This window comes from Camelus ferus, chromosome 21 (genome assembly GCF_009834535.1).
Source record: "Camelus ferus isolate YT-003-E chromosome 21, BCGSAC_Cfer_1.0, whole genome shotgun sequence".
Taxonomy (NCBI): Eukaryota; Metazoa; Chordata; class Mammalia; order Artiodactyla; family Camelidae; genus Camelus; species Camelus ferus.
Window position 1 is genome coordinate 20361187 of NC_045716.1, and position 27862 is coordinate 20389048.

Here is a 27862-nt window from a genome sequence, read left to right on the forward strand (position 1 = left end):
CACTCATAAAACATTCTCAAGATCATAGACACTCTATCACTTACCTTAAAATACGTAATTTTTTCCCCAGTAGTAAGAACATCCCCAACATCCAGATTTTGGCTTCTAAATTTCTTCTTCATTGAAAGGAATCAGGGCTCCTTGGAGAAATAGCAAATTCCAGAGCTGGGGCACTAGAGCATCTTGTAGTGTTAGAAAGTCAGGAAGTGCTCAAAAGAAACAAACAAACAAACAAACAAAAGGATGAGGGCATGTCAAAGGGAAATAGAGGCTAAATTGAAAGGGCTCCCAAGGGCCAAAGCCGAAACATTTTAAGTGATGAAACAAATAAAGTCACATTAGATTATTACCTAAATTATAAAATAAATAGATGATTCCACAGTGTTATAAACAAAGATTGATTGAATGAATGAATACACAAACAAATAAATAAATGGAGAAGAAAAGAAAAATTTTCCTTAAGAAGCTGGAACTTAACCCCCTCCCAGCCCCACCTCCTGAGTGTGGGGTGAACTTAGTGACTTGCTTCCAAACGATAGAGTATGGAAAAGGACATATGGTTAACTTTACCCTGAAGAAACCTGGCAAACATCATGCCTGTGATGATAACGGTGATGGTGACTGCCTTCCACTTTCGTCCACGCTTATCTCTCAGTCACAGAATAATATCCTTCAATTTGGATATTACTTCCACCGGGAAGCCTCTCCTGATTCCCCAGAAATGGGTCAGAGTTCCCTCCTATTGAACTATCAGAACACGTTCCACTCTGTATTTAACTCCCTATTGGCTTTTCTGTCTCCCCACTAGATCAAAAGCTTATCAAGTCTTGCTTAGCTCTATGCTCCCATCACCTGGCACCATGCCTAACATACAGCCATATAATCAATATGTATTTGTTGAGACATTCCTATAGCAAATTTTATATTCTGGGACCTTAAGTTAAAAATTTCACAGTCCATCCTCCAGGAACAGAGTGATGGGGCTGTAATGAATTGTTTAGTTTTGGGAGGGGGATGGGAAGGGGCAGACTGGGAGTTTGAAATTTGTAGATACTGACAGGCATATGTAGAACAGATAAACGAGATTATACTGTACAGCACAGGGAAATATATACAAGATCTTGTGTAGCTCACAGTGAAAAAGAATGTGACAATGAATATATGTGTGTTCATATATAATTGAAAAATTGTGCTCTACACTGGAATTTGACACAACACTGTAAACTGACTATAACTCAATAAAAAAGTGTTTTAAAAATTGTTTAGTTTGCATCCTACTCAGATCAGAGTTTGTAGCTTCCTCTGAGACAAATGAATCAGGACAGTTTCATGTATGTCAGACAAGATACGAGTTGTCTTATGATGCAGATACTTCATCACATGTACATGATCAGATGGAAACGGTCCAGCAGAGGCTGTCAGGGGTCGGAGGAGGGCATTTCTGCACTGAATGAGAAGTTTTCCAACTCTGGAGTGATTTAGGCACATCCTTGGATTATGCAAATCTCAGCAGCACTGCAGTCTTACCTGACATCTGGTAGCAGAGAGAATAAGTTGCACCTTCCTTGGAAAACAGAGGCCGGAGGGTTCCAAAACTGTGACAACTAGAGCCTTGAGAAGCTATTCATACCAAGATGTCAGAGCAGCACTTAAATACTTTGATAGAATACTGACTTTTGCCGCTGAGATTCTCTCAACCGGGTAACATGCTGTTTGGTGTTTTAAGATGTTCCTCCACTTCCCCCTTTCACTTCATTATCGCAGCCAGCTATACTCAGAGAAGCTCCTTGCTGAACTCACTCCCCAGCTCCGGGAACTGACCCACCTCCTGAGAGCTGCTCCTCTTCAGGATCCCAGAACAGGCTTCCATGATACTGTGGGCATCCTTGCTGGTCCTCGGTAAGTGGTGGTGGGGGGAAGCCTCTGCTCCCTGAGAAACCTGAGCCTCTCCACGGGCAAAAGATCTTTCCTCTGGGCTGCGGAACAGATGGATTTTATTCCCGTTTAGAACAGCAGAAAATGAACAAAGGGGGAAGACACTGATTTAATGGCATGAGGGGAAAAATTTTTATTTCCAAAAATGTGTTCTGCATTTGCTTTTAATTGCCTATGAAAAATGCCTCCTACTTCTCCTTCCCCCGAAGTAGACTTATTTTTCCACGTAAAAAACTACAATTAGATTTGGTTACCTCCCTAATTACAGATCATGAAGACCAGGAGTAAAAGATGAACTGAGTCCATTGTGAAAGGACCATGGTTCTGACTGTGAGCTGTTGTAGAATGGTCTTCTGCCAAGAATGGTTACTTCTTTCTCTGTGTTCTAAGATCAAACCTGCTCTGCTGTTTGCCAAGAGCATGAGAAGAGAAGAAATATGACGGTTTTCCTTTGATTTTTCCCCCGAATTCTGTACTACTCGTCAATATTTGTCCAAAGGAGGAAGCTGGTTTCCTAGTAGGTCAAGCTAGGGAAATAAAGACCAGGCAGTCATTTGTGGACTGAATTTTATGAAACGTGCCTGTCTTGTTCTTAGCTATATCTCTAGACTCTGATTAAGGGAAGAGTTATTAGTGAGACTGGCACATTATGGGAACTCAGTGAATAGTGACTGAATGGTCATAGGGAGCACAGCACAGCGCTGGGCACTGCAGAGGACACAGGGACATGGAGGACACGGCTTCTGCCCTCAAGAACTGACACTCTGATAAGGAAACCAAAGTACAAACTGCAAGAACATTTGACTTGGCAATACAAGAAAAATATTACACAATAGATCACAGGATAATGTGTGATGATGGTTAATTCTTGTTGAAAATACTTAATTCTTGCTGAGGCCAATGTCAGGCAGTCTTCTGAGACTGCCCCAAGTGCTAATGTATCTAATCCTCTAACAATCAATGAGCCGAAACTGCTATAAATCCTGTTTTACAGATAAGGAAACTAAGGCACAGAGTTGTTCTCCTACCATAAATTTCAGGAAGTAGTACGGTGGCAGAGTCAGGATTCAAACCCATAATCTGACGCTGGAGCTTTGCTTTTAACCATTGCCCCATGCTCCATGTCTAATTATGAATTTCAAATGAGCTGTGGTGGTAAATGTTCTGAGTCAAAAGAAAACTGAGGATGCTGCAACCTAGAGGCATCTGAGAAGGGCTTCACGGAGGAGGTGGGATTTCATCTGGGTTTTCATGCATGGGTGTGACTTGACTTTGCTTTGTGCTGAAGAGAAAGAGTAACAGTCCAGGCAAGAAGACAGTGAAGCCAAGCCTCAGCAACAGCCACAGACACGTCAAAAAAATAATCACATGGCTCTTAATTGAAGACTTACTAATTTAACTCATTAAAATAAGGCCATGGGGTACCCATTTTACAGATGAGGAAACTGAGCCTTGGAGATTTTATGCAGTTTCCCAGAGTCACACAGCTAAAATCCAAACCTGTTTCTGCCAAGTCTACAGCCTGAGCTTTCGGCCATGATGTTACCTACTTCTCCAGGATGAGTGAAAATGGACATGTTTCTCCTCCTCTTGGCTGGAAGTCAGATACTGGCAGGTGGGCTCTCAGGGTGGAGTGGTTTGGGACTCCTTGCCTTGTGCTGATGCCTGGCTCTTATCTCTCTCGCAGCAGCTCCAGTGAGCGGACCACTTGGTAAGTTCCTCTTTTCTTTTCCTTTCTCTTTTATGTTTCTAGATATCCTAATAATCTTCCTCTATCTCAAATCCTTGTAAAAAGAGGACTTTTTACCCTTGTGTCCTTTTCCTGAGGACTACAGGCAAGTGAAAAGATGTCTTAAGACTCTGACTCTAAGAGTCTGGGAGTCACACTTTCAGCCCAAACCTGCCATTGTGCTGGATGCTCTTGGTCAGGGGGCCGGGTCCCATGTCGTGGAGTTCAAGGAGAGGGGCTGTCCCTGTCTGATGTGGGATCCTAGCCAACCAGACAGAATGCATAGAATTATGAGAGGGGAAGGACAGAAATAAGCCATTACTTCAACAGGGGAGGTTGAAGTGCAAACAACTTGCCTATTTCTCCATATTTCCTGTCTCTAGCTCAACAATACATTGCCCCTAAGGGTATGCAACCAATTCATCCCAAACTTCAGCATTCTTTGTAGACATTTTTCTGTTAATAAGCTCAGATCATGATGACTTTGAGCCCCTATCCTACTGGTCAGCAGAAAGTCCATCCTTCTATTGGGAGCTGTCTCGAGGTGTTCTGGCAATCCCTGCAGAGACCTTCAAGCCCACTCTACCCAATAAGCTGCTTACAGTGGATATAGAACACTTCCCACAAATTTCTACCTAACTGGGAGGAGATTATAATTTGGCAAGACTTTGTTAAACATTCTAGGATGGAGAAATACAGAGAGTGTATTATGTCAGCTGGTAGGTGTGGTTAATTTTAGAACGCACTGACTTGGTCCCAATCTCACAAAGATTCTGACAAGATGTGTCTTCTCCTGACCATAGGACCACCTGCACACAGCAGGGGCAGCTTACTTGGACCAGTGAGGAATGAAGTTGCATATATCAAAGGAAGTTTTCCCTTCCCTCCAGTACAACACCTACTGCCCAAGTCCCCATTTCTCTAACTGCATGTGCTTCCCAGAAACACAGAGAGTGAAGATGTTTACTCTCTTCAAGAGAAACAAAACCCCATACCCACTGGGGACATAGGAGATTTGTAAAAACCTCTAAAGAAAGAGAGAGAAAAAAGTCTGCAAAGACACATGAATATTTATGTTATTGAACTCAGTTCTGGCTGCTCATCACTCAAAAGTCAACACTCCAGAGGCAAGTGCTGGTAGCAACAGAAAGGTAGCTTTAACCACAATGGTGGCATCCTGGAGAGAAGGTGGACTCCTGTCCCAAAACCAACTCTGAAGATTCTGCTTAGCCATGAAGGTTTTTGAAGGGGAAAAGGGGGAGTAATCTCCGGTGACCCCTGAGATAGGAGTACAGATTTGTTGCCATCTCCGATTGCAGTCCTGTCAACTCCCTGTGATCTTTCTTTAGATGCTAAGTTGTTCACACAGTTTGCTCATGAGATTACTGAAGGGGAAGCTGGGGAGATGACCCAGTCATCTGCTAATTACTTATTCTTCATTTCTATTTCTTTGATCTAAGAAAAGAGCCAACAGATTAGGCAAGGCTTGGTGTGATCAAAAGATTTGAAAGGTGTGATTGGGCTGGAGATGAGCAGAGCCTGGGGGCGCCTGGCTTAAGTAGTGACGACATGGCTTTGCTAAAGTGACAGGACAAAAGGGGCCTCCTGCAGAGAGCTCTTTCCTGCCAAAAGCTGCTTATATTCATATACCCAGACAGAACATTTAGCTTCTTCATTTAAAATACACATTCATACTACTCTACAGTTTTTACCCCAAAACAGCCTATTCCCATTACATTTGGGTATAATTCTAAGGCATATGTGGGCAATTCTTCTAGAAAAAGTTAAGAACATTTAAAATCTCAAGCTTTAAAAAAGCAATTGCTCGTAAGCTCTTGAATATTGACAGTCCTTCCATACCTGAGTATAAAAGGTACTAAGAAAAAAACACATTAAAGTGATTCCACTTACAATTTTACAGTAAATTGCATACCCCCAACACTGAGATTTTGTTTTAGGAAAAAAATACAAATAGAAATAATTTGTTTTATTTTCTACATCACATAATTTAGATTACCATAGACAATTTTTAGAACAAAGCATGAATCTATTTATTTATATATTTATTTATTTATTTATTTATTTATTTATTTAGTATATGGTAGCTGCCACAGCTTCAGGCATCATGAAAAATTAACCTATCAAAGCACTGATCTTTGAGCAGGCTAGATAGTAGCATTAAAGAGGTCAGGATGGTTGAGTAGATGTTTCCAACAGTAAATAATTTGTAATTTTATTATGTCAAAGAAGAAATTTTTTTCTATCCTCTTAGGTTTTAAAATGGGGGACTGCAAATTAAACTGACAAAAGCCAGACTAGCAAGAGAAAAGACAAATTTTTATTCAAAACTTGCAGGAGTACACACAGAAAAAATGTGACTCAAGGAGGCAGTTAGAGTTTGGGACTTGTATAACATCCGGATAAGGAAAGGGGAAGCAGAAAAGGGTACTTACTGGGAAACAAATTACCTATAGGAAAGACAGATGGGCACTTAAGAGACTAGATTTTGAGCTATGACAGTTCTGTGACAATGTCTATTTAGGTGTGGTGCTGACTTCCAGTCTCCTGCCATAAGAGTCAATCGTTTATTTGTTCCTGGAGATATGATATATGACAATTGAGCTTTTTGGGAGGCTTTGCTTTTAGGCAGATAAGGGAATTCAGATCAAAAAAAGTAAAATAAAACCTACTCTCAAATGCCTCCAGCTCAAAATAATTTTTATGCCATGGTGGTGTATTCACCCTTCAGTTAGTAATCCTCACAACCTTGAAACTACAAAACTTAGAAAATGAACACTCAGATGACAAAGAAATGCAGTAACAGTTTCTTGTTGGGGAAATATAGTTAAAAACACAATCTCTCAACTCAGAAATCCTCTCCACAAAGGTAATAAATAAAACACTTTTAATACTGAACTAAGCATTAAACCAGAATAGACTGGGCCGCACACCAATCCACTAACAGACAGGCAAAGACAGGAAAGAATCTCTCTTACAGAGCCAAGTAGATTCAGCCCAATACATACATGTTTTCAAGATAAATAGTCACTAGATCTCAGGTAGGAGGACTTGACAGCCCTTTTTGTGGCACACAGTTTCTCCCCAAGTTATCATGGTAATTGGCTTTTATCCAGAGGAGAAACAAACAGTCTCCTATCTTTAGGACTGGTGGTAGTTTTCCATATGGGAGTTAGGTGCCCACAAAAGGTAAACCCTAACGGGAGCCAGGGGAGCTTCTCCCTAAATGCCTGCATTTCAAAAAGATGGCGCCTTCTTTTCCGAGTTGTGAAGCAGGGCAAGAGGCTTATTTAGCCACTAGAAAGATTTACACAGACTTGAAAGAAACTCTGAAAGAAAAGAGAGAGAGGGAGAAGTCCTTCCCTCTGTTATCAACAGGGAGAATTAGACCTCTTACTTTTAATTTGTCTTTACCCTTACATTCTCCAGCTTCTGTCCATCAGTGTTTCAAAGATCTTAAGGCCTGATTTTATGCCAGACCCACATTTTCTTTCCATGAAAGTATCTTTGAGTTTTGGGGAGTTAGAAGCACTTACTTCTCAGCACTCATACTCACTGTAGTTATTTAAGTATAATCTCCACTTCAGACAACACCCTGCTCACCCCTCCCCTGCCTACTTCTTGTTGGTCAAAGTACTACTTGGACCATTTTCCATCACTGCATAATTGACCTCAAATTCCTATACTCCTTCCATCTACAATCCGCACCCCACCACAAGGTCATGCCACATACATGGCCATCTTAGAAAGGTGACTGTAATATGGAGAGCCCCGAGAGCAGGGAGTCCAGGAGGCATCTACTTGAGGACCTGACCCATGGGAAAAGGTCAGGGGGTTTGTGAGCCTCCCATCACTAATCTTCCGTGCTGAGTAGATCCTGCTGTGGTTGGCCTCTGAAAGGCCAGTCTGCTCCTGTAGACCACAGAGCAGCCACCTCACTGCTGGGTAAGGTCAACTCAGCTGGAGAACCTGCAACCTGGGGAAACAACAGCCCCGCCAGGGGGCCTTGTGAAAATTCTCCGAAGCCATGTCTTCCTGTCTGTCCCATGCAAACCACCGTGGTGGGGACTGCAGTCACTTCCACCTGAAACTCATTTCTCTTCTTCTCAGTTCCTATATCCAAGTCCGTGATTTCCCTTCAGCCTCCATGGACCCCTGTCTTCCGTGGAGAGATAGTGAATCTGACATGCAATGGATTTCGCCTCTATGCACCAGAGAAAGTAGAGTGGTACCATGTGTCCTCCAGGAGAAGAAATTCAAGTGAAACCATGGGAAACATCCTTGAGGTTCGTGATTCTGGAGAGTACAGATGCCGGGCACCTGGCTCATTCCTGAGCAACCCCGTGCAGTTAATCTTTCATCCAGGTGAGAAGGAAGGTGAATTAGTTAAAACTTTGGTTTTGTTGCCAGAAAACTGGCCTCTGTACCCCAGTAGCTGAATTGAGAGTCAGAGGCAGAGTTTTGAAAGGATAGAAAAGAACAGCTTTATAGCTTTGCCAGGCAAAGGGACCCACAGCAGGCTGATGCCTTAAACACTGTGAGCCTGCCTTGGGGGAAGGGTCCTGGGGTTTTAAAGAAAAATGGGAATAAGAGGGTGATAACAATCAGGGTGTGAGCAGGGGCTACATTCCTGTCATCTCAACAAGAGCTCGATGTCGTTATGGAGGAATTTAGGAGGGTCTGCCCATTTTCTTGAGGTTCAGTCCATGACCTTCTTTCAAGACCTCTAGTGTAAAAGGGTAAGTTGTTCTAAGAGACTCTCAACGTGGCTTCAGCAGAGTAGGCATTGGAGTCACCTACCGCATGAATCTGACTTCTCATATCTCGGAGGAATGCTATGATATTGCCACCTTTATCTGGAACAAAAGTAGGGCTTTCAGTGCGAATCACTGCCTGGGTCCTCCTCTAGGAGGTGGTCAGAATATCCAAAGCCATTTGATTTTGTAATGAACAAAAAAATGGGGGACACGGAAAGGATTTGTACCAGGGAGGATCCCACAGGGCCCTGCTGTTTCAGTTTTAGTACATCTTAGCTCCCTGGAGTGTCTATGAACTGAGATCTTTTCATTCTACTCTAAACTGCGATCTCTGTTCCTTTCAAATTCACATCCTCCGTCATTGTCTGCAAGTGTTTTTCAAATTACTATTGACATTAGAGTTTAAATGTCTGATATTAATCAACAGACATTCTTGCACCTTCACATAGTCAAGGAAAGGAGTCCGCTTCAGGGGATTCAATTGTGAAGCTCTCTTAGAAGCTGCCTTCTAGGACTTTGCAGCCTCCTGTGAGAGAACTTAACCTGAATGTACTGAGTACAAAATAGAAACTGAAAAGTGACATAAAACAAGAGTTCAGAGGTGGGAAATCTCCAGCCCCAGGTCTCATGTCCCCACCTGTCCTAGACTGTCCCTTCTCTACCCCTGCTCTTCTAACCTGCACCCATACCTCTTCGTGTCTAGTTGTGTCCACAGGGATCATCGTTTGGATCCCTCCACAGGCAATGTTCTGCAGAAGAAGGCATTCACTGCAGTCATTTCAGAGAGAAAGAATGGAGCTAGCCTCTAATTAGAATCTGACGAGCATGAGCGTTTCCTTAGCGGATTACATGCACTGTCCCTCAACTCTGAATGTGCGTCTGTGCCCATAAGCCTGCTGCATACTGCACCCCAATGTGCTGTAACACATCTTGGTATATTTTTCCAAAAACCACCTCTTTGGTGACTTCTGTTCTAGGATTTGGTGAGCAAGTTGGTGTTGATCCTCTCTGTATTCAACGATATTGAAGATTTTGGAGGATTTTTGAAGACACCTCCTCTCAGCTTTTCCTCTCTGTATTAGAACCCTCGTACTTTGAATCTGTCCCAGGATGATGAAACAGATGTGTTTGGGATTTATTTAGAAACTGTATCTGAAGCAGGTCACACTGATTTGGAAGGAAGGAAGTGAGCTTGAATCAGGAGACTAAATCCTGGAGAAGAGTTGTAATTTGCAATTCAAGGTACACTGAGGAAGGAGTGCCCTAATGAATGTTTTATCTCTGCTTGGTTTCCAGGGTACTTCATCCTCCAGGCCCCATATTCTGTGTTTGAAGGTGACGAGTTAGTCTTGAGATGCCAGAAAAGGGGAAAAGAGAAAATGACTGCTGTGAGATACATTTGGAATGGAAAAGTTATTTCTAATTCTAGTAAAAGCACAGATATTTTGATACCACAAGCAAGTTTAAATAACAGTGGCTGTTACCAATGCATTGGATCCTTGGAAAACGCTTATGTATTAAAATCAAATCTCAGATACATTCAAATTCAAGGTAAACCCTTCCTGTCATAGGACTTTGCCTACCAATGTCGAGTTAGGGGAATTGGGCACATCAGTGGGGATCTATGTAAGTTGATATCATATCAAAATTCTAGATAAATGCGAGGCTAAAGTCCTCTAAGGGGCAGAGAAAGTGGAATGATTTGACTTAAAATAATCCCCGGGGGGAACTGTGATAGAGTAGTCAATCGGTTTGTTGGTCTTGCTGTGTCCGAAGTTTGCTGGAACTGAGAATCTAAACCTGCCTCTCCCAGAGCTCTGAAAACCCTCACACAGAACTTGATTTACTTCTTGTCTCTAGAACTGTTTTCACGTCCAAAGGTGAAAATCACAGACTCTCAGCCTACAGAAGGGAATTCGGTAAACCTGAGCTGTGAAACACAGCTTCCTCTAGAGCGACCGGACACTCGGCTTCACTTTGTCTTCTTTAGAGACAATGGGGTCCTCCTCTCAAACTGGAGCAGGTCCCCGGAACTCCAGATCGCAGCCATCTGGAAAGAGGACTCAGGGTCCTACTGGTGTCGTGCTGAGACGGTGACCAGCAGTGTCCACAAACACAGCCTCCCGCTCGAGATCCATGTGCAGAGTGAGTGCCGGAGAGGCAGGCAGGCGGGGCCAGGCTGTGGCTTCTTCCCTGACTGCTCCTTCTGACCCTGTGCACATAGAGACTGCCCAATATAGATGGATTTTGTCATCCTGACAGGGGCCAGGCTTAGACTGAGAAGGGAGGTACTATAATAAAAGAAATACAAGATTTCATTTCCACCTCTGTTTCTCTAAAAACTCAGTCTTTCTTTGAAACTCTATTGCCTTGAAATGATAGAGGTGATTCATGGAGGTAGATATAAGAATTGGGGGGAAAATATCCAAAAACAAAAAACAAAGTGCCCTGCTACTGAACTGACAGATTCTAGGATGTCAAATCTCAGGACAAATGATTTGGAAGACAAGCATCCCGAGATGGGTCATAATCAGTAGCAGCAAATAGTGTGAGTGGCTGTGATGTGTGAAGCAGAAGAGAAGGACATATGTACATACAAAGATAAATGCAATAAGTACCAGCTTGTCTTAGCTACCAAAGCAGGACTTCTGGAAATGGGTGTGGTCTGGGTCAGTGTGATGATAGCCACCATTGCTATGACCTATCCCTCAGAATAATTTAGACTGACAACTAGGACATGAGACAAAACCCATATGCTTTTCCAGGGAGAGTCAGGTTTTCTCTCCCGATGCCTTGTGTACCAGGATGGGAAGTTTGTTACATTTAGTGATACTCTAGGTCCAAAATCCACCGTCTATGGGCTATAGTGCCAGCACATAAAAGTGACCCTACGCAACATCCTAGCCCTGCCCGCCTCCCATCATGCCCTCACCTGTTGCTTCGTGTACACACAGGGATCCCAGTGTCTGGCGTGCTCCTGGAGATCCAGCCCCAGGGGGACCTGGTGGTTGAAGGGGAGACGCTGGTCCTTGTCTGCTCTGTGGCTGAAGGCACAGGGAACATCACGTTCTCCTGGCACAGAGAGGATATGGAGGAGAGTCTGGGAAAGAAGAGTCAGCGTTCCCAGAGAGCAGAGCTGGAGATCCCTGACATCAGGGAGAGCCAAGCAGGGAGCTACTACTGCGCAGCTGACAACAGCTACGGCCTCATCCAGAGTGAGGCAGTGAACGTCACTGTGAGAAGTGAGTTTTAATCCCCACTGACCTTAATTATTCTTAGATTTCTCAAGTTAGGGATGTGCATGGCCAACCCTATCTTCATGATTCCCCTTTTCCTGTTTCCATTTTGCCATCTTCCATTGTGATAGATAAGTTCTTCCATTACATAACGATGACTCAGGTTACCATTGAGGTAATGCTGGCCAGGAGCCACGTCGCCTCTTTGGGATGGTTTGTGGGCCTGTACGCTGATCCATTGTGTGTTGATCTCAAATGGCATCTCACATCATTAGTGTTTTGGGGGAGGGTGTAGCTCCATCATCTAAGCATCCACTGTTCTCTCCTTTCAGTAAATCATCCACAGCATATCTGACAGGTCTCTTCAAGTCTAAAAGGACCAAAGACATAAGTCTCTCCTTTACTCCATTACTGCAGGCCTGAGAGCGTCTCTGTACCCAAATTACATGCAGGTCAGGAAACTTACAAGTACCAAGAGCGAACACAGAGCCCTGTTACGTCCACACCTGTTATGTCACTCACTAGATCATCTCCTCAGTCTTGCGATTTTAAGTGCATTTAACACTTCTGTATATCATGACTCCCACATTCAATCTACAGCCTAGATCTCTAGTCTGAACTCAAGACCCATATATCCAAGTACTTCCACCAACTGCTCTACAGGAAAGGCTAATTGGCATCTCAAACTTAATTCACCCCAAACCAAACTTTTAATTTTCACTCCAAATCTGTTCCTGCTTAAAACCTCCCCTTGGTAAGTGTAAAACACCACCCTCCTAGTTACTCTGGCCAAAAATCCGAACATCACTCTAGATCCTCCACATCTAGCCCACCTGCAAGTCTTGAAGGCACTACCTTCAAAATGTCACCAGAATATGACTGATTCCCACCACTTCCTCTGCCACCACCTGATCCAAGCCACCAACATTCTCTGCCTGGATTATTCCAATAACTCTCTGACCTTCTGTTTCACTTGTTGCTCAGCACAACCTATTCTTAACACAGCATCAGAAAGAACTCTCTGAATCATAGATTGGATCATGTTACTCTTCTGTTCAATATCCTCCTCTGGCTTCCCACCTCCTTCAGAGGGAGAGCCAACATCCTCTCAATGTCCTACCAGGTCCTGATGATGTGGCCCTCCTGCTACTTTGACCTGACCTCCCACCAATCTCCCTTCACCTTCTCTACTCTAGCCACTATGGCCCTCTGTCTCTTCCACAGACCTTTCAGTCACACTCCCACCTCAGGGCCTTTGCACTGCTCTTCCCCCGTATCCTCATACTCATCCCCTTACTTCCTCCAGAATTCTACTCGCCTTCTCAATGAGACCTTCCCAACCATCCTATACAAAGTAGTATCTCTTCACCAAGGTGCCCCTCTCCAGGTCCTGCTTGATTCTTCTTCACAGCATGAGTCGCTGCCAAGCCATGGAGTCTTTGTTTGCTGTCTCCTCCCACACCTCCCATGGTAGCCTCATGAAGCTAGATCTCTGTCTTGACCATATTTATCCCAAATGCCTGTTCCAGTGCCCAGCTCATACTGTGCATTCAATAGATATTTGTTGAATGAATAAATTATACGTGTCATTTTTGTTGATTGTAGTAATAATCTTAGAAAATAAAGATATTATTATCTCCATTCTATAGAAAAGGAATATGAAGCTTAGAAAGTTTTGGTAATTTGCATAAGATCACAAAGCTTATACCTGGAAGCCCAGATTTGAACCTCGATAAAATCTTTTGGCTAAAAAAGGACAGAGATCATTGTCAAAGTTCTTTGAAGAAGTACCGAACAGTCAAGCATCTACCATCAGCCATGCTAAATAAGCGGAGAGCTGTGTTGTTTATTTAAAAGCAGTCAGCCCTGACAGAGCCGTGACCCTGAACAATTTGGTTGGTGACTCTGGGAAGGGGGTTGCTATGCTAATGGCCCAGCTGCTGTGCAATTTTCCCTTCAGCTCCCTTGAGGCAAGTCTTGTGATCAAGCAAGGCCTTCCCAGGTCAGGGGACTGACATGTCTTTCCATAAACGGATGTCACAGGAGGGTCTGCATCTCACCCTCAGAATTTCGTAGTGAATAGTAACGTTGGGTGTAATTCCCAGCAGATAAGGGCAGAGACTAAGCCCGGTGTCATTTTAATGGCAATTCAAGAATCAGGTGGGCGAAGGGAAAAAGAGGTTAGCAAAGCTGAAAGCTGCCCAGGGATGTCCCCTGAAGACTCCTGAATGCCCTAAAATCCAGAGTGACTTTGGTGGTAAGAGTGTTGCTTTTCCAGGAAGGTGCTTGTATTAAAAATTTACCTTGGGGACCCCAAAGGTTGCCATGCTGAAGCACAGAGTAATTGCGAATCTGTTGGTAATTCACAACTAAGTGTAACATTTCTCATCTTCCTTTTGGAGGTTGAGATCATTAGGATGAATTAGCCTCCTCTGATACAGGCAGTGAGCCAGTTACTTCACACATGGAATTTCATTTTTCTCTCACAAACTCCTCTGCAAGGCAGATGTCATCATCTGCTCAGGAAATGGGATCTCAGAGGTTAAGCAGATGTCAAGGATTCCATTGATATTTGACAGAACAAGAATTTCTTCTTAAATCTTAATTCATAGATGTTATGCAAAATCTTGTGCTTAGAAATGGGAGAATTTCCACCAGGAGAGAAACTCTGACTGTGGCCTGGAGCACCAAGGCTACAGTGGTCTTTCTTAGCTTGCATTGCTATAGCCAGGTGGCTCTAACAACAGAAATGTATTTCTCACAGTTCTGAAGGCCGGAAGTCTGAAATCAGGTCAAAGGTCAGGATGTCTGTATGGTCAGGTTTTAATGAGAGCTCTCTTCTTGTCTTGCAGACAGCTGCCTTCTGGCTGTGTCTTCATGTGACATAGTCAGGGGAGAGAGGGAGAGAACCTGCTCTCTGATGTCTCTTCTTAAAAGGGCACTAATCCCATCATGAGGGGCCACTCTCAGGATCTCATCTAAACCTGACTACCTCCCAAAGCTCCCATCTCCAAAACCATCACATTGGGGTTAGGGCTGCTTCAGCACGTGAATTTTGGTAGAACCCAATTTGGTCCATAGCAAGGGCTGAAGTTGGCAGGGGTGGTGTTGTGTGGGAGCAGGCCTCGTGTTGGGGTGGGGGGTCCCCTAAGCTGGTCAGAGGGTAGCATGATATTTCTGAGGGCCTAGGGCATAGTGTAGGGGAAACAAATAAGAACTAACACTTATACAGACATAGCACTTATCATGCGTCAGAAACTGTTCAAAGCATTTTACATACATTAACTCGTTTTCTCCACCAATAATAGTGCTACTATAGCTGCCATTGTCTCCATTTTACAGATGGTAAAACTGAGGCAAGGGAGATTAAATAAAGCTCCCTGACCACATAGCTAGTAAGGGGAGCAGCCAGAAATCTAGCCCCAAAACCTAACTTTAGATTCTGTGTCTTCCTTTTTTGTTGTCCCACTCAATATATTGAAATATAATTGACATATTGTGTAAGTTTAAGGTAGACAACATAATGATTTGCTACATGTATATATTTCAAAATGATTACTACAACAAGGTTAGTTAGCACATCTATCACCTTACATAGTCGCAGTTGTGAGTGTGTGATGAGAACTTTTAAAATCTACTATTTTAGCAACTTTCAAATATGCAACACAGTATTCTTAACTATAACCACCATGCTGTACATTACATCCCCCAAACTTCTCATCTTACAACTGGAAGCTTGTATCCTTTGACCACCTTCACCCATGTCCTCCCCCTTCACCCACTACCCCTGGCAACCAATTCATCCTCTGTTTTTATGAGTTTGGTTTTTTAAAAACAGTATTTGTCTTTCTCTCTGTCCAACTTATTTCACTTAGAGTAATGCCCTCAAGCTTCATTCATGCTATTATAAATGACAGAATTTTATCTTTTAATGGTTATATAATATTCCACTATATATATGTGTATATATACACATACACATACACCATAGTTTTTTTGTCTATTCATACATGGAAGGACACTTAGATTGCCCATGCCTTGGCTATTATAAATAATGCTGCAATAAACATGGGGATGCAGTTACCTCTTGGAGATAGTAATTTTGTTTCCTTTGGATATATACCCAGAAGTCAGATTGCTAGATCATATAGTCATTCTATTTTCAATTTTTTGAGGAATCTACATACTGTTTTCCAGAGTGGATGCACCAATTTACATTCTGACCAACAGTGCACAAGGGTTCCCTTTCTCCGCTTTCTCACCAACATTGGTTATTTTCTGTCTTCTTTATAAAAGCCATTGTAACAGGTGTGAGTTGCTACCTCACTGTGGTTTTGATTTGCATTTCCCTGATGATTAGTGATATTGAGCTCTTTTTCATGAACCTGTTGGCCTTTGCATATCTTCTTTGTAAAAATGTCTATTCAGATACTTTATCCATTTTTAAATTAGATTATTTGAGTTTTTTGCTATGGAGTTGCATGACTTCCTTATATTATTGGATACTAACCCCTTATCAGATATATGATTTCCATGTATTTTCTCCCATTCTGTAGATTGCCTTTTCATGTTGCTGATTATTTCTTTTGCTGTACAGAAGCTTTTTACTTTAATGTTCTACTACTTGTTTATTTTTGCTCTTTTGCTTGTGCTTATGGTGTCATATCCAAAAAATCATTGCCAAGACCAATGTCAATGAGCTTTTTCTCTGTGTTTTCTTCTAGGGGTTTTATGGTTTTGGGTCTTACCTTTAAGCCTTTAACGCATTTCAAGTTAATTTCTGTGAGTGGTGTAAGATAGAGGTCCAGTTTCATTCTTTTGCATGTGAATATTCCCAGCACCATTTACTGAGATATCTTCTCCATTGAGTATTCTTGGCTCCCTTGCCAAATATTAGTTGACGGTGTATGCATGGGTTTATGTCTGGGCTCTTGATTTGGTTCTGCTGGTTTAGGTATTTGTTTTTATGCTGATACCAATTTGTTTTGGTTACTCTAGCTTTGTTGTATAGTTGAAATCAGGGTGTGTGAAGCCTCCAGCTTTGTTCTTTTGTCACAGGATTGCTTTGACTATTTGGTATATTTTGTCATTCATATAAATTTTGGGATTTTAAAAAAAATTTCTTCATAAATGCCATTGGAGTCTTGATAGAGATTGTGCTGAATCTGTAGATGACTTTGGATAGTATGAACCTTTTAACAACATTAATTTTTCAATCCACAAACATGGGATATCTTTTCCTATATTTGTTTCTTCTTCAATTTTGAAGAATAGTGTCTTGCAGTTTTCAATATACAGAACTTTTAGCTCCTTGGTTAAATCTCTTAGGAAGTATCTTATTGTTTTTAATGCTATTGAAAATAGAATTGTTTTCTTTATTTCTTCTTCAGATAATTTATTGTTTTGTATAGAAACAAGATTGATTTTTGTATGTTGATTTTGTATCCTGCAACTCTCCTGAATTCGCTTATTAGCTCTAATAGTTTTTTGTTTGTTTGGCTGGTTGGTTTTGGTGTGGAATCTTTAGGATTTTCTTTATTTAAGATCATGTCATCTGCAATCAGAGACAATTTTTCTTCTTCCTTTCCAATTTGGATGTATTATTATTATTATTATTATTATTATTATTATTATTATTAATTTATTTTTTGCCTGATTGCTCTGGGTAGGACCTCTACAACTATGCTGAATAGGAGTGGTGAAAAGGAAACTCTTGTCTTGAAGAATGGATCCAATGGAAAAATCAGAATTCCCCAACAATTTAGTTTGTTTCTTCCATCAGTTTCTTTCCCTTCAAAGCACATAGGACTCAGGCTTCTATGAGGAAGGAGACTGGCATCATTTAGGTTTTTCTTTGTGGTGCCCCACAGAGACTTTGTTAATGGAGAGCAATCTCAGAACTACTACTGGTTCAGCTAGTGCCCTAATCAGTGCTAATACTTACTTTCTTTCTCAGGTTGGCTGATGTTCCAAAGTTAGGTGCTGCCAAACCCCTTCCCCATAACATATTTCCAGATGTCTGGAGGAAGTGTCTAAAAGGCCAGATTATAAGAATATGGGATGGCTAGATAGATAGACAGATGATGGATGGATGGATTTCCCCCCAAAGGTTAATTTCTGAAATGATGTCAGTGGGTCGCTGCAGAGAGCTGGCTGCCTTTCCTCCCCTCTGCCACAACCCACCCAGACTCCACTTCACAGTGAGTCACTTCCTGCCACACACAGGCTCAGGGCCGTGCTGCCTCCAAGTAGAAGCCTGCTTCCTGTGCCACACCAGCCAGCCTAGTCCTCAAGGTCCCCATGAATCCTAGTCTTTAAGATTCCTCCGTCTCCCAGGGCCCAGGACCCCAGCCACGCCGAGGAAATGTTCCAGGGCTTCATGGCAATTCCAGGCCCTAGACCTCTCTCTCCGAGGCTCACACAGACTTTCTCCCTCCAGGCGTGCCCGGAAACAGAGGAGGCCTTGTTGCTGCCAGAGCCACTGGGGGAACACTCAGCACGCTTCTCCTGGCTGTGGCCCTGCTCTTTTACTGCTGGCACCGGAGGAAACCAGGTTTGGATTCCCTCTTGCCCTTTGCTGGAATCCACGCCCTGTCTCTGCCCCAGATAACTCAGCTTGCCGCAGCGCCAGTCACCGCCACGCCACCGTCCGCCACCTCACCACCCCAGTGCTTACAGACACATTCACACCCATTCGTCAAATGGCAGTTTCCTTAACAGATATCTAGTCTGGTTTACTAAGCCTCAAGTGAAAGTTAAGGAGGAAGTAAAAATTTTAATGTAAAGTTTCAAAAGTTTTAAACAGATTCCTCGAATAGTTTCCTTGGTTCGAACAGACTGGTCAGCTAGATACTTCAGCCCATCCTACATTCCCCATAAGTGGACAATCAAAAGAAACTGAAGGGCCCATGAAGAGATGACTGAGTATAGCAGCTGGCGAATCTCTGTCTTTCTTCCTCAGGGACTTCCTCGGGTCAAAGCCTGAACCCACCACCCTGTGCTCCAACGGTCCTGCTCTCCACAGGTCAGCTTCCGGCTCCCTCTCTACCTAGGGGGAGAGTTTCTCCCAAGCCTTCTCTGCCACATGCTTCCAAAGTCTTTCTGCCTTAGTCCAGGTCAGCCTAGTTTCAGATGCCAGAAAACCTGGGGTAGAAGACAGGTACAGAATCTCTTTCAGTTCTAGTATAATTACTTACCTCCTCCAACTCTGTCTCTTAATTCAATTCAATTCAATTCAATTCAATCCAATCCAATCCAATCCAATCCAATCACCATATCCTCCTGAGTCCCTTCTGTGCACGCTGCACTGGACTGGATATAGGGAGCTTCGCACCTCTGACCGTAAGTCTCCTTAACAGGTTTGAATCGGAGCCTGAGGTTCCTCTGGGCATAACCCCAGGTGCTCCTGAAAGTCCACCAATAGCCCCTCACCACTCTGCAAGAAAGGCAGTATTTCTTGAGGTATATCAACACAGCCTTGAACTTTAAGTCAAGTCTCAAATAATTGCATATTCAACCCAGGAATGTGTAGCCCTGTCCCCAGAAATTTATCTGCTTTGTTAAGTTCTTTTTCACATCATTTTCATCAGAATCCGAAACTGGGCCCATGTTTGAACTGACCTTTTCTGATGACCTCTCTTAGGCAGCACAGCTGTGTGAAGTACTTGTGAACGAGCGCCCTCTGCTGACACAAATCTGCCTTTGTTTTATTTTGCAGGAGATGGTTTTCTGGGAGACACAACCAGGTGAGGCGTCAGCCTTCTGGTTCCCCAAGAATAAAATATGATGAACTGTGGGGCTGCAAAATTAGGCCAAGTAATTTCTCTATGTCCCTGTGTCTAGGTGCTCCCGTTTTCACATTGCTTGAAATGGCCACAATTATAGTTTCCTGGAAACTTTCTAATAGTTTGTATAACAAATGTTGCATGTATTTAGATCAGTTTCTTGTTTCAAAATTATCCATTCATCTAAATGGATGATACCAAAGGTTATAGATTTTCTAGGTTAGCATGGGATATTTCTGATGCCAATAGTCCTTATAGTTAGACAATGTATATGTACATTATTATATACTATTATATGTACTATAACTATGTATAAAATGACTATCTGATCTAGATTTTCTAAGGGATTCTCAGTTTCTAGTAATCTTTTTGCCCCACATTTGCATATATACTCATCAGATTTTATATCTTTAAATTTGGTTTGGAAAATATGGTCTTATTCTTCTATGTCAGCGTCTCAGTCGTAGGTTATAGTCAGGGACTTGGAGCACATATTATGTCTAATGTCTTCTTGAATTGTCCAGACAGGATGACTTGAGGACACTACCTCCAGAAGATGAGGCTGGGTTTTTTAACCAGTTGAAAGTGACCATTCTATCTATGAGATGATTGTTCCTACTATGTCAGACTCCCCCAGTTCCTTCTCCTCTCTGTCTATCCCACTCTCGTGCATATGATAATGTTCCAAGGGTGATCACGTGTTTCTATGTCTCACAGAAGCCCTGCCAGCCCAGGCCCCAGAGAGCACCCCCATCCTGTGTGCCCCGCCCCAGTGGGGCTGCAGCTGTTGTACGACAATGGTAAGGATTCCCCGGTAGGAAGTTGCTCCCTGCCCGAGGCAGGGAGATATATTGTGTTTTGAGGTCTGGCAAAGGCTCCTCGTCTCCCTAAAGTATTCCAAACCCAGACACTCACAATAGATAATTGCTTAGGAAGAAGCATCTGAAGCACATTCCACTGACTGGGGCAGCTTAGAAAAGCATTATTTTTTCTTCTCAGTGCACCTCAAAGAAAGAAACTTGGTATATTCTGAGATCCAGATTGTTCAGCCGGGAGAAGAAGGAGCAGGTAAGTCACTGGGGAGAGATTCTGGTTGCAAACTATATTGATTCATTCAACTCTTATTTATCGAGCACCTCTTATGTGATACTGTTTTAAGTGCATCTAAAAGACTGAACCAGTGACAAGGAAAATAAAAATCTCTGCAGTGTGGTGCTTAGATTCTAAGAAGAGAAGACAGACACTGGAAAGTACATATCTTTGCTGATGATCAGAACAAAAATTAAACATCATTCTAATAGATACTGTAATTGTGAAGGTGTATATGCAAAGGCTGCCATTAAGTAATGAATCAGTCATTACAAAGCACTTACTATGTCATAAATATATATATACACATACATGTATATATATATATATATGTTTACTTAATCCATATAACAACCCTATGTAACCAATACACTGAACAAGCAAGACTTGTAACTTAATTGCAAAAATTTTCTATCCTTTTGCTGTCTCTCTCTCTCTCTTTTTTAAATGCAGGTACTGGGGATTGAAACCAAGACCTCATGCATGCTAAGCACGTGCTCTACCACTGAGCTATTACCCCCCACCCCCACCCCCACTGTCTCTTTAAACTTTATTCTGCAGGAGATCTTTCTGGGCACTTATGATGAAAATTCTGGTAGCCAAAGGCTTTTCAACATACTCTGCTTTCTCTTAGGTAATAGACAGTAGCTGGATAGGTGGATGCCTTATGTCACAATCTCAATTTAGTAACTAGAATACCTAGTTTGAAGATGTTAATTAAAACTTTCCCCTCGACTACTCCAGGCAAATTTCAGAATGGAAGCTGGCAATGGTAGGGATGAAAGGGAGAAAGGGAGGACAGGGTACAACTGGCTTCTTCTCTCTTTCTTTGATTGGCTGTTTCTAACTAGCCTGGAGGTTTCTAGGGAAAGGAGTTACTCCACCTGGTATCTTAGAAGCTGGCTCCGCCTCCCTGGGATGGCAGGTGCTTAAGCGGGCACTCTCCCCTGTGAGGTCCATGTATGGTCTCTCGAGGTTTCCCGCTGGATCCCTCCTTTCTAAAGCTCCTTTGGCACAGCTGACACATTTCTAATTCCAGGAGTTGTGACTCCGTCAGTGGCCTCACCTCCAGTCAGTCACACTCAGCTTCCTGCTGCTACAGTCCCTTGGAACCTGTAGACCCTACTGAACAGGACCCAAGATGACCACACTCCTGCTTGTTCTGTCTCCCACATGGACCACATCTGTCCTTGGGAACGGAAATAGAGCTCCTCCCCAGTATCTTTGTGCCTAGTAGAAACTTCAATTGTAACCTGATCCTGAACTTGTTTTACAAACGAGGTGAAGGGCTTTTACGAGGTCACAAAGCTAGTAAGAGGCTTGCTGCTTACAGTGCCGGCTGCTGTATTTGACTAACGTGTATCATCTGAACACCTGCTTTGTCTGTCACTTTGACTTCTCAGCCACCCCCACTCATCAGGACCTTCTGAATGATGGAATTAGAACTGTCACCAGCTTGCTTGGGCTAACTGGGTGCTTCTCATGGAGTCACCTTGATCAGCTGCTGCTCTTCACACTCTGCCCTTGACATATTTGTCAAAATACCACCGAAGCCGAGCACTCAGTTGGTGGACTAGTTACATTTTAGGCTCTTTATGTACTGATGATCTGTAGCAAGATTTCTTCACCGGTGCCTCAAAGTTTGCATAAAGCCCCTGAAATTGTATGCAAAGTTCTATGCATATGACCATTGTTTTGGGGGAGAGGGTACATAGCTTCTATCAGGTCATTTAAAAGATCTGTAACCCCAAAAGATCTACGGTAAAAATGTGGTGAAAAAGAGAGAAATCTTGAGTGTACCAGGATGTATCTTTTTCTTTTCCCCAGGCTCTATCTCTCAATAAAATTTCTATATAGCCCTTGTTATTTTACCTCCTTCTCTGAAATTTTTAATTTCTAATACATCGTATGGGATAAATCATGCCTGCTTAACTTATCTCTCCTGTGGCTCCATCTCTCCATCTCTAAGAAACTAAGGCAATAAAATCAAGAGCTAGAACTTGCTAACGCAGGGGAGTTTCCCTCACAGGGCATACGTGTGAAGAGCTCTAGTGGGAACATGCAGAACAACTGAAAGCTGGACTTTGAATCTGGGGAGAGATGGAGGAGGTGCTATACGCTAAGAGAGGCAAGAATTGAAACTAAGAGAGAATTTATTTCTTAACATCTGGTAAAGGAAGAGAGTGGAGTTTCTTGGTGTCGTATTGAGGGGAGGACTTTATAGATCAATGGAGCTTGAAAGGAACGTCCAGAGGGCTGGGTTAAGAAATTGTAAAACAAAATTACATGTATTGTTAGACACGTTGGGGCAGGGTGGAAAAAAACATGATAATCAATGGAAAAGGCCCAGTGGCTCTCAGACCCTGGGGAATAAGCTAGAAGACTGGGTTCTGACTGGATCCAAATGCTCATAGTTTAGCGGTTTCCTTTTCTTCCACAGCCAGTACCTCCAGAACATCTGTAGAGAACGAGGTGAGTTTAATTTCCTGACTATTTTCTCCCCGACTAATACGTATAGCCCCATACTCCCTCACTTTCCAGATCTTCTTCTATCTTTTTCCCACCCCAGCATGCCTCAACTGTTTACTCTGTGGTGAAGACACAGCTCTGGGATGATTCAGCTGGAAATGTCAGCTCTGAAGATGAAGATGCCATGGAAGGTTATGCGGGTGTCCCACTCATGTGCCTTGTCCCTGACCCAAAGCCCCCAGCTCAGTGAAGTCCTCAGGTTTCTGGAGTGATCAGCTAGTTCCAGCCTTCCAGTTCTTCCTGCCCTTTCACTCCCAGGACTTTTCATTCATTCACTCTGAGGTGGTGATGGGAAGGCCCTCCAAGGTCTTCGCTAAAATGACCAGGATCCATGGTCAAGAGAAAAGCCTGTATGCCTGCCATGAGCCTAACTTAATGTGTTTCCTAGGTTCTGATTTAGGGAAAAGGAATAAGGAAGGAGGAGGACTGATGTTGGAAAACAGAAGCACAAATTTTGGTGAATTGGGATTTGCACGAGACGGAAAAGACTGAGTGACTCAGGTCTCTGTTTAATACATCTTCAATGATTCTCCCACTGGGGAATCATCTGCATCAATTGGTTTCACTATGAGTGGCTACACGTGTGCTTCACAGACAATTCATAGCTTCGTCCCTTCTGCTTACACTGTTTACATTGTCAAGATTCAGTTGCAGACCAAAGAATCCATTCCAAATGGTTTACAGATAAAGGAATGTAACAGTTTATATTAACCACTTTGAAAAACCATTAGGAGAGCTGGAGAAGCAGGCTCTAGGCTGAGCTTCCAAAAGCAGAAAGTAATTATGTTAATGTCATTAAGGACAAAACTTTTTAACATTAGAGAAAAAAAATACAAATACAAAATCAAAAAGCTAATTAACAACCCTGAAGGCCTAAATCTGAACTAGAAATATCAGCAAACACTGATGGCAAACCCTACCTTTTTTTTAAAAAAGTTATTTCCTAGGTCTGTCCACTGGAAAGTCTAGAAATAATTACCAACCCAATAACTCATTACACATGTTGTAGTTTCTAAATACTATTTCCTACTCAAAGGATATGGAGCTAACTTTCTTGTAGGAGCTGTATCTTTGAGTCATCAAATAGGTAATGTTAGAATAATTCCTCCAATAAACAAAGAAGGACTGAAAGAAATAGAAAATAACTATTCTGTGTGTATGTTTCATGCTACACCTACTGATTAAGTTAATATACAAAAGCCAGCCTAACATTCTGTGCCTCCTGGTAGGAGTGACCAATACCACCTACAAAGTTCTTACACCCGAAACATCAAAGCTGAATCCACTCAAGTCTCTAGATCTAACTACCAGTTTTCAGAGTACATGGGATCAAGCACTATGCTAAACAGCACCATGGGATTGCAGTCAGAAAAATCTAAACTACAGGAAAACTCTACAGGGCAAATGACCTGGTTTCTCCCAAAAATAAATGACAAAAAGAAGGAAAGAAACTGAAAGAGGGAAGGAAGGTCTACAAATTAAATGAGACTTGAGATACATCAGTCAAAAGGAATGAGTGGGCCTTGACTCAAACAAACCAAGTTAAAAATAAATTACTTATGAGCTCCTAAAGGAAACTTGGTGCATTAATTTGAAGAAATTGTGTTTGGATAAGTTCTGCGTTTGAAGAATGTTATGTGTTTTGGATATAAATGATAATATTGTGGTTATAAAGGAGCATTCATCTTTTACCTCATACTGAAGTAATTGTAGATTAAATGTTATGATTTTGTTTGAAACAATCCAATGAGGGGAGGGTGGGTAGGAAGTGGGTAGCAGTACAGATGAAGGGAGACTGGTCATGTGAGCACCATTTCTGAACCGGGTGACAGGTGCCTTGTGGGAGGAAGGACGGCTTATACTAGTCTCTCCTTTTGTGTGTTTTAAATTTTCTACAATAAAAAGTTAAAAATCTCTATTTGCAGAATAGCACCTCATTTCATCATCGCCAGTGTTTCCGCCCTCGTGTAAGGCACCTCTCACTTTATTACGGCAGTGGATTCCTGTCTCCCTTCTTTGTCTCCTTTCTCCCTACAGCCCATCCTCAGCACTGTGCTCGTGGTGCTCAAAACCTTGCAGTGAATTCTCATCTCCCTCACAGTCAAAGCCAGAGCCCGTAAGTGCCCGCAGTGTGCTGCCTGGTCATCCCTCCCATTGCCTCCCTGGCTTCTAGTTTTCCCCTCATCACTGAGCTGTGAGTGCTCTGCACACACCAGGCAAATGCCCACTGAAGGCCTTTGCATTGTCTGTTCCCTTTGCTTAAAATGCTCTTCCTTCTGGATATCCATCCACGCCTACCATGAATCACATAAATTTGAAAATTCCTTTCCCCCATCTCCAGCCCTCTCACTCTCCCTCACTCTGATTTACTTTTTTTTTTTTCTCCATAGCACTTATCACGGTAACATATACTCTAAAATTTACCTATTTATTATGCTTATTGTATGTCAGCCCTCTAGAAAGTAAGTTAAGGGCAACATTTGTCTTTTTTATTCACTGATATACCCCCAAGCACCAAGAACTGTGCCTGGCACATTGTAGGTGCTTAATGGATCCTTTTGAATGATTGAGTGACCTGTTATTTCATTGAGCAAAACAACTGCCCTCTCCAGAATGGAAGGGATCCAACGTGGACAATCTACTACCATGTAGCAAGTTGGCCCCCCAAGGATCTGGCACTTCATCAAACTCAGGTCTGGCCGCTGTGTCTGTCAGGTCGGGCACGTAAGAGTGGCCAGACTGGTCGTGGCAGTGAGCAAATGCTCATATAACTGAGTCCATACTTAACCTCTGCCTCTCCCACCAATGCTGCTTTTTACATGAACCTTTAGAGCAGTCAGTTGGGTAGCTGGGGAAAGAGCCGACTGATATTCAGTAGGGCAAGTTATCGTGTCCCTCAGATTACTGGCATCCTCTTCCGCAGCAAGGCCTTTGGTGAGCATTCATGTGAGACACAAAAACGCTCACACTCTCGGTTCAATCAGAGAGGTCCGCCCATGTAACTTTTCCCTAATCTTCCAGTTTTGTTCTTTCCAACCCCCAGACCCTATGGCCCCTGCTCCTGAATCAGAGTAGGCCCCCATCTCTGGATATCTCATCGTCCAGGCAAAGTGGACCATTAGATGTGCTACCAAAAGTTCTGCTACTGGCAGCACTCTGATTCACAAGCCTTCAAGGGCTCACCAGAGTGAGGCTTCAGTGATACAACGGTCACCTCCAGCTGATGCTGGCATGTTTAAACCATGATAGACTTTTGTCCTGCTCTGTCAGCTGATCAGAGGAAACTCTCCACCAGGCTCCAGTTGCTGGTTGAGACAGAAGTCAAAGAGCAGCATACGAGCCAGTGATTGTTTACTCAACTTATACGCACCTTCAGGTGCCAGATCTTCTTAATCACCGTCACTCAGTGATGGGATGATCCTGGACATGTATGAGTTTAGTGGTTCAGACAACTTCCAGCTAATGACAAACAGCTCAGGGCTCTGGGAGTCATGTTCAAGTATCCGGTGACTACCTGACCAAGGCTTCCCCAAGAGTTTTCGCATAAAGATGGTAGTTACTTAAAGAGCGCACAGGTTTGCTGCAAAACCTAGGGTCATTGACTGTGACTCTCTTGTCAAGGCTCACTACAGCCCCCACACAACATCCTAACCAGCCACCACACTTTTGGGCCCTTTGGGTAGACTGGGTCATAAAAACCAAGGATGGAGCTGATAGCGCTCTAGCCTAGACCAGCTGAAGACCTCTCCCTTGCTCAGGGCCAATTACACCATAAAACCCAGAAAAGGAAGGATTACATGTTAAGAGAATTTTTTAAAATTATACGTTTATAATAGCAAAACCCTGGACTGGATAGTTTACTTAGGATGGTAGACCAGGTGGGGAGGAAGATAATTTGGTTTGGGGCTAAGTTAACTGATATAGTTTCATTTGGTGGAGATTCTAGATTCAACAGAGGAACACAAGCAGCTGGGAGAGGTCCTAATCAGTCGCTCTCTTGGTAGATCAAAACCTACTCAACAGCGGTCTGGGCTAAATGAAGTTGTGACCACAATTCACTAATGTAGTAGAAGGATTCAAAGATTAATACAAATTATATTGTTGAAGTAGATTTATCACATATGACACATTCACATTCACCCTAACTGTATCTCCCAAGAGGGCCCAGTGGACACCCCTTTCCACATGGAGCATTGAAAATTACGTTAATGACAGAAGTCCAAGAGTCTTTGAAAAGCATAATAGAAATACACAAAAGTGAAGGTACTCCTCCTGCAATGAGTTTCCTGATTACGGTGGAGTTCAGCACAGCAGAGGCTAAAGTGGGCGTGTCTGCTGTAAGAGGAAGCGAGGTCAGGATGGTAATCAGAACACTATGGCTGACAAGGACTTCACATCACGGGACCAAAATAGATAAGCAAGCTCTATCTGTGCAACTGAAAACAAACTGGGAGCCTGGCTTAAGTGATCAGAGCCGTGGTCACCCCATATTTTGTGCCAATTACTCTATCAAGTCAGGGTTTGGTGGCAGACAACAGAATCCACCATAGCTGATTTATAAAGAAAGGGATTTAAAATGGGGAAATAAGGGAAAGGCTGGAGAATGAGGCTGTGGTCTGAGCCTCCAGGGGAAACTCCAAGAAGCAAACTGCCAAGCTGGTCTGGCAAAAAGAGCAGCCAGTGCCCCTACAGGTGACTCAAGATCAGCAAGGTCTTGGCTGCTACTGGCAAAGTCCCCAAATGAAGAAGCTGCTGTCATTGCCGTTCAACACTACCAAATTGGAG

At 42.9% G+C, this 27862-nt stretch overlaps 1 protein-coding gene across 3 annotated transcripts; it reads left to right on the forward strand.

The window, feature by feature from the left end:
• The first annotated feature begins 1756 nt into the window (after positions 1-1756).
• On the forward strand, positions 1757-24956 carry FCRL4 (Fc receptor like 4). Of its 3 annotated transcripts, none has more exons than XM_032463972.1 (13): positions 1757-1899; positions 3623-3646; positions 7793-8047; positions 9736-9990; positions 10300-10584; positions 11394-11681; positions 18115-18228; positions 18637-18699; positions 19393-19420; positions 20177-20259; positions 20459-20527; positions 22989-23020; positions 23118-24956. In XM_032463972.1, the coding sequence occupies exons 1-13, from the start codon at positions 1869-1871 to the stop codon at positions 23265-23267; spliced, it is 1677 nt and encodes a 558-aa protein (XP_032319863.1). In that variant the 5' UTR covers positions 1757-1868; the 3' UTR covers positions 23268-24956. The 3 variants fall into 3 exon arrangements, with proteins under 3 accessions (XP_032319863.1, XP_032319864.1, XP_032319865.1); XM_032463973.1 differs by having other exon boundaries at positions 3626-3646; XM_032463974.1 differs by lacking the exons at positions 22989-23020; positions 23118-24956 and adding an exon at positions 21588-22522.
• The last annotated feature ends 2906 nt before the right edge of the window (positions 24957-27862 follow it).

What these genes read in the sequence shown, in the direction of transcription:
- FCRL4 (XM_032463972.1), top strand. Translation starts at nt 1,869, where the DNA reads ATGATACTGTGGGCATCCTTGCTGGTCCTCG. An exon ending in TCCAGTGAGCGGACCACTTG is followed by an intron (nt 3,647 to 7,792) that starts GTAAGTTCCTCT and finishes TCTTCTTCTCAG; the next exon opens with TTCCTATATCCAAGTCCGTG. An exon ending in CTGGCACCGGAGGAAACCAG is followed by an intron (nt 18,229 to 18,636) that starts GTTTGGATTCCC and finishes TTTCTTCCTCAG; the next exon opens with GGACTTCCTCGGGTCAAAGC.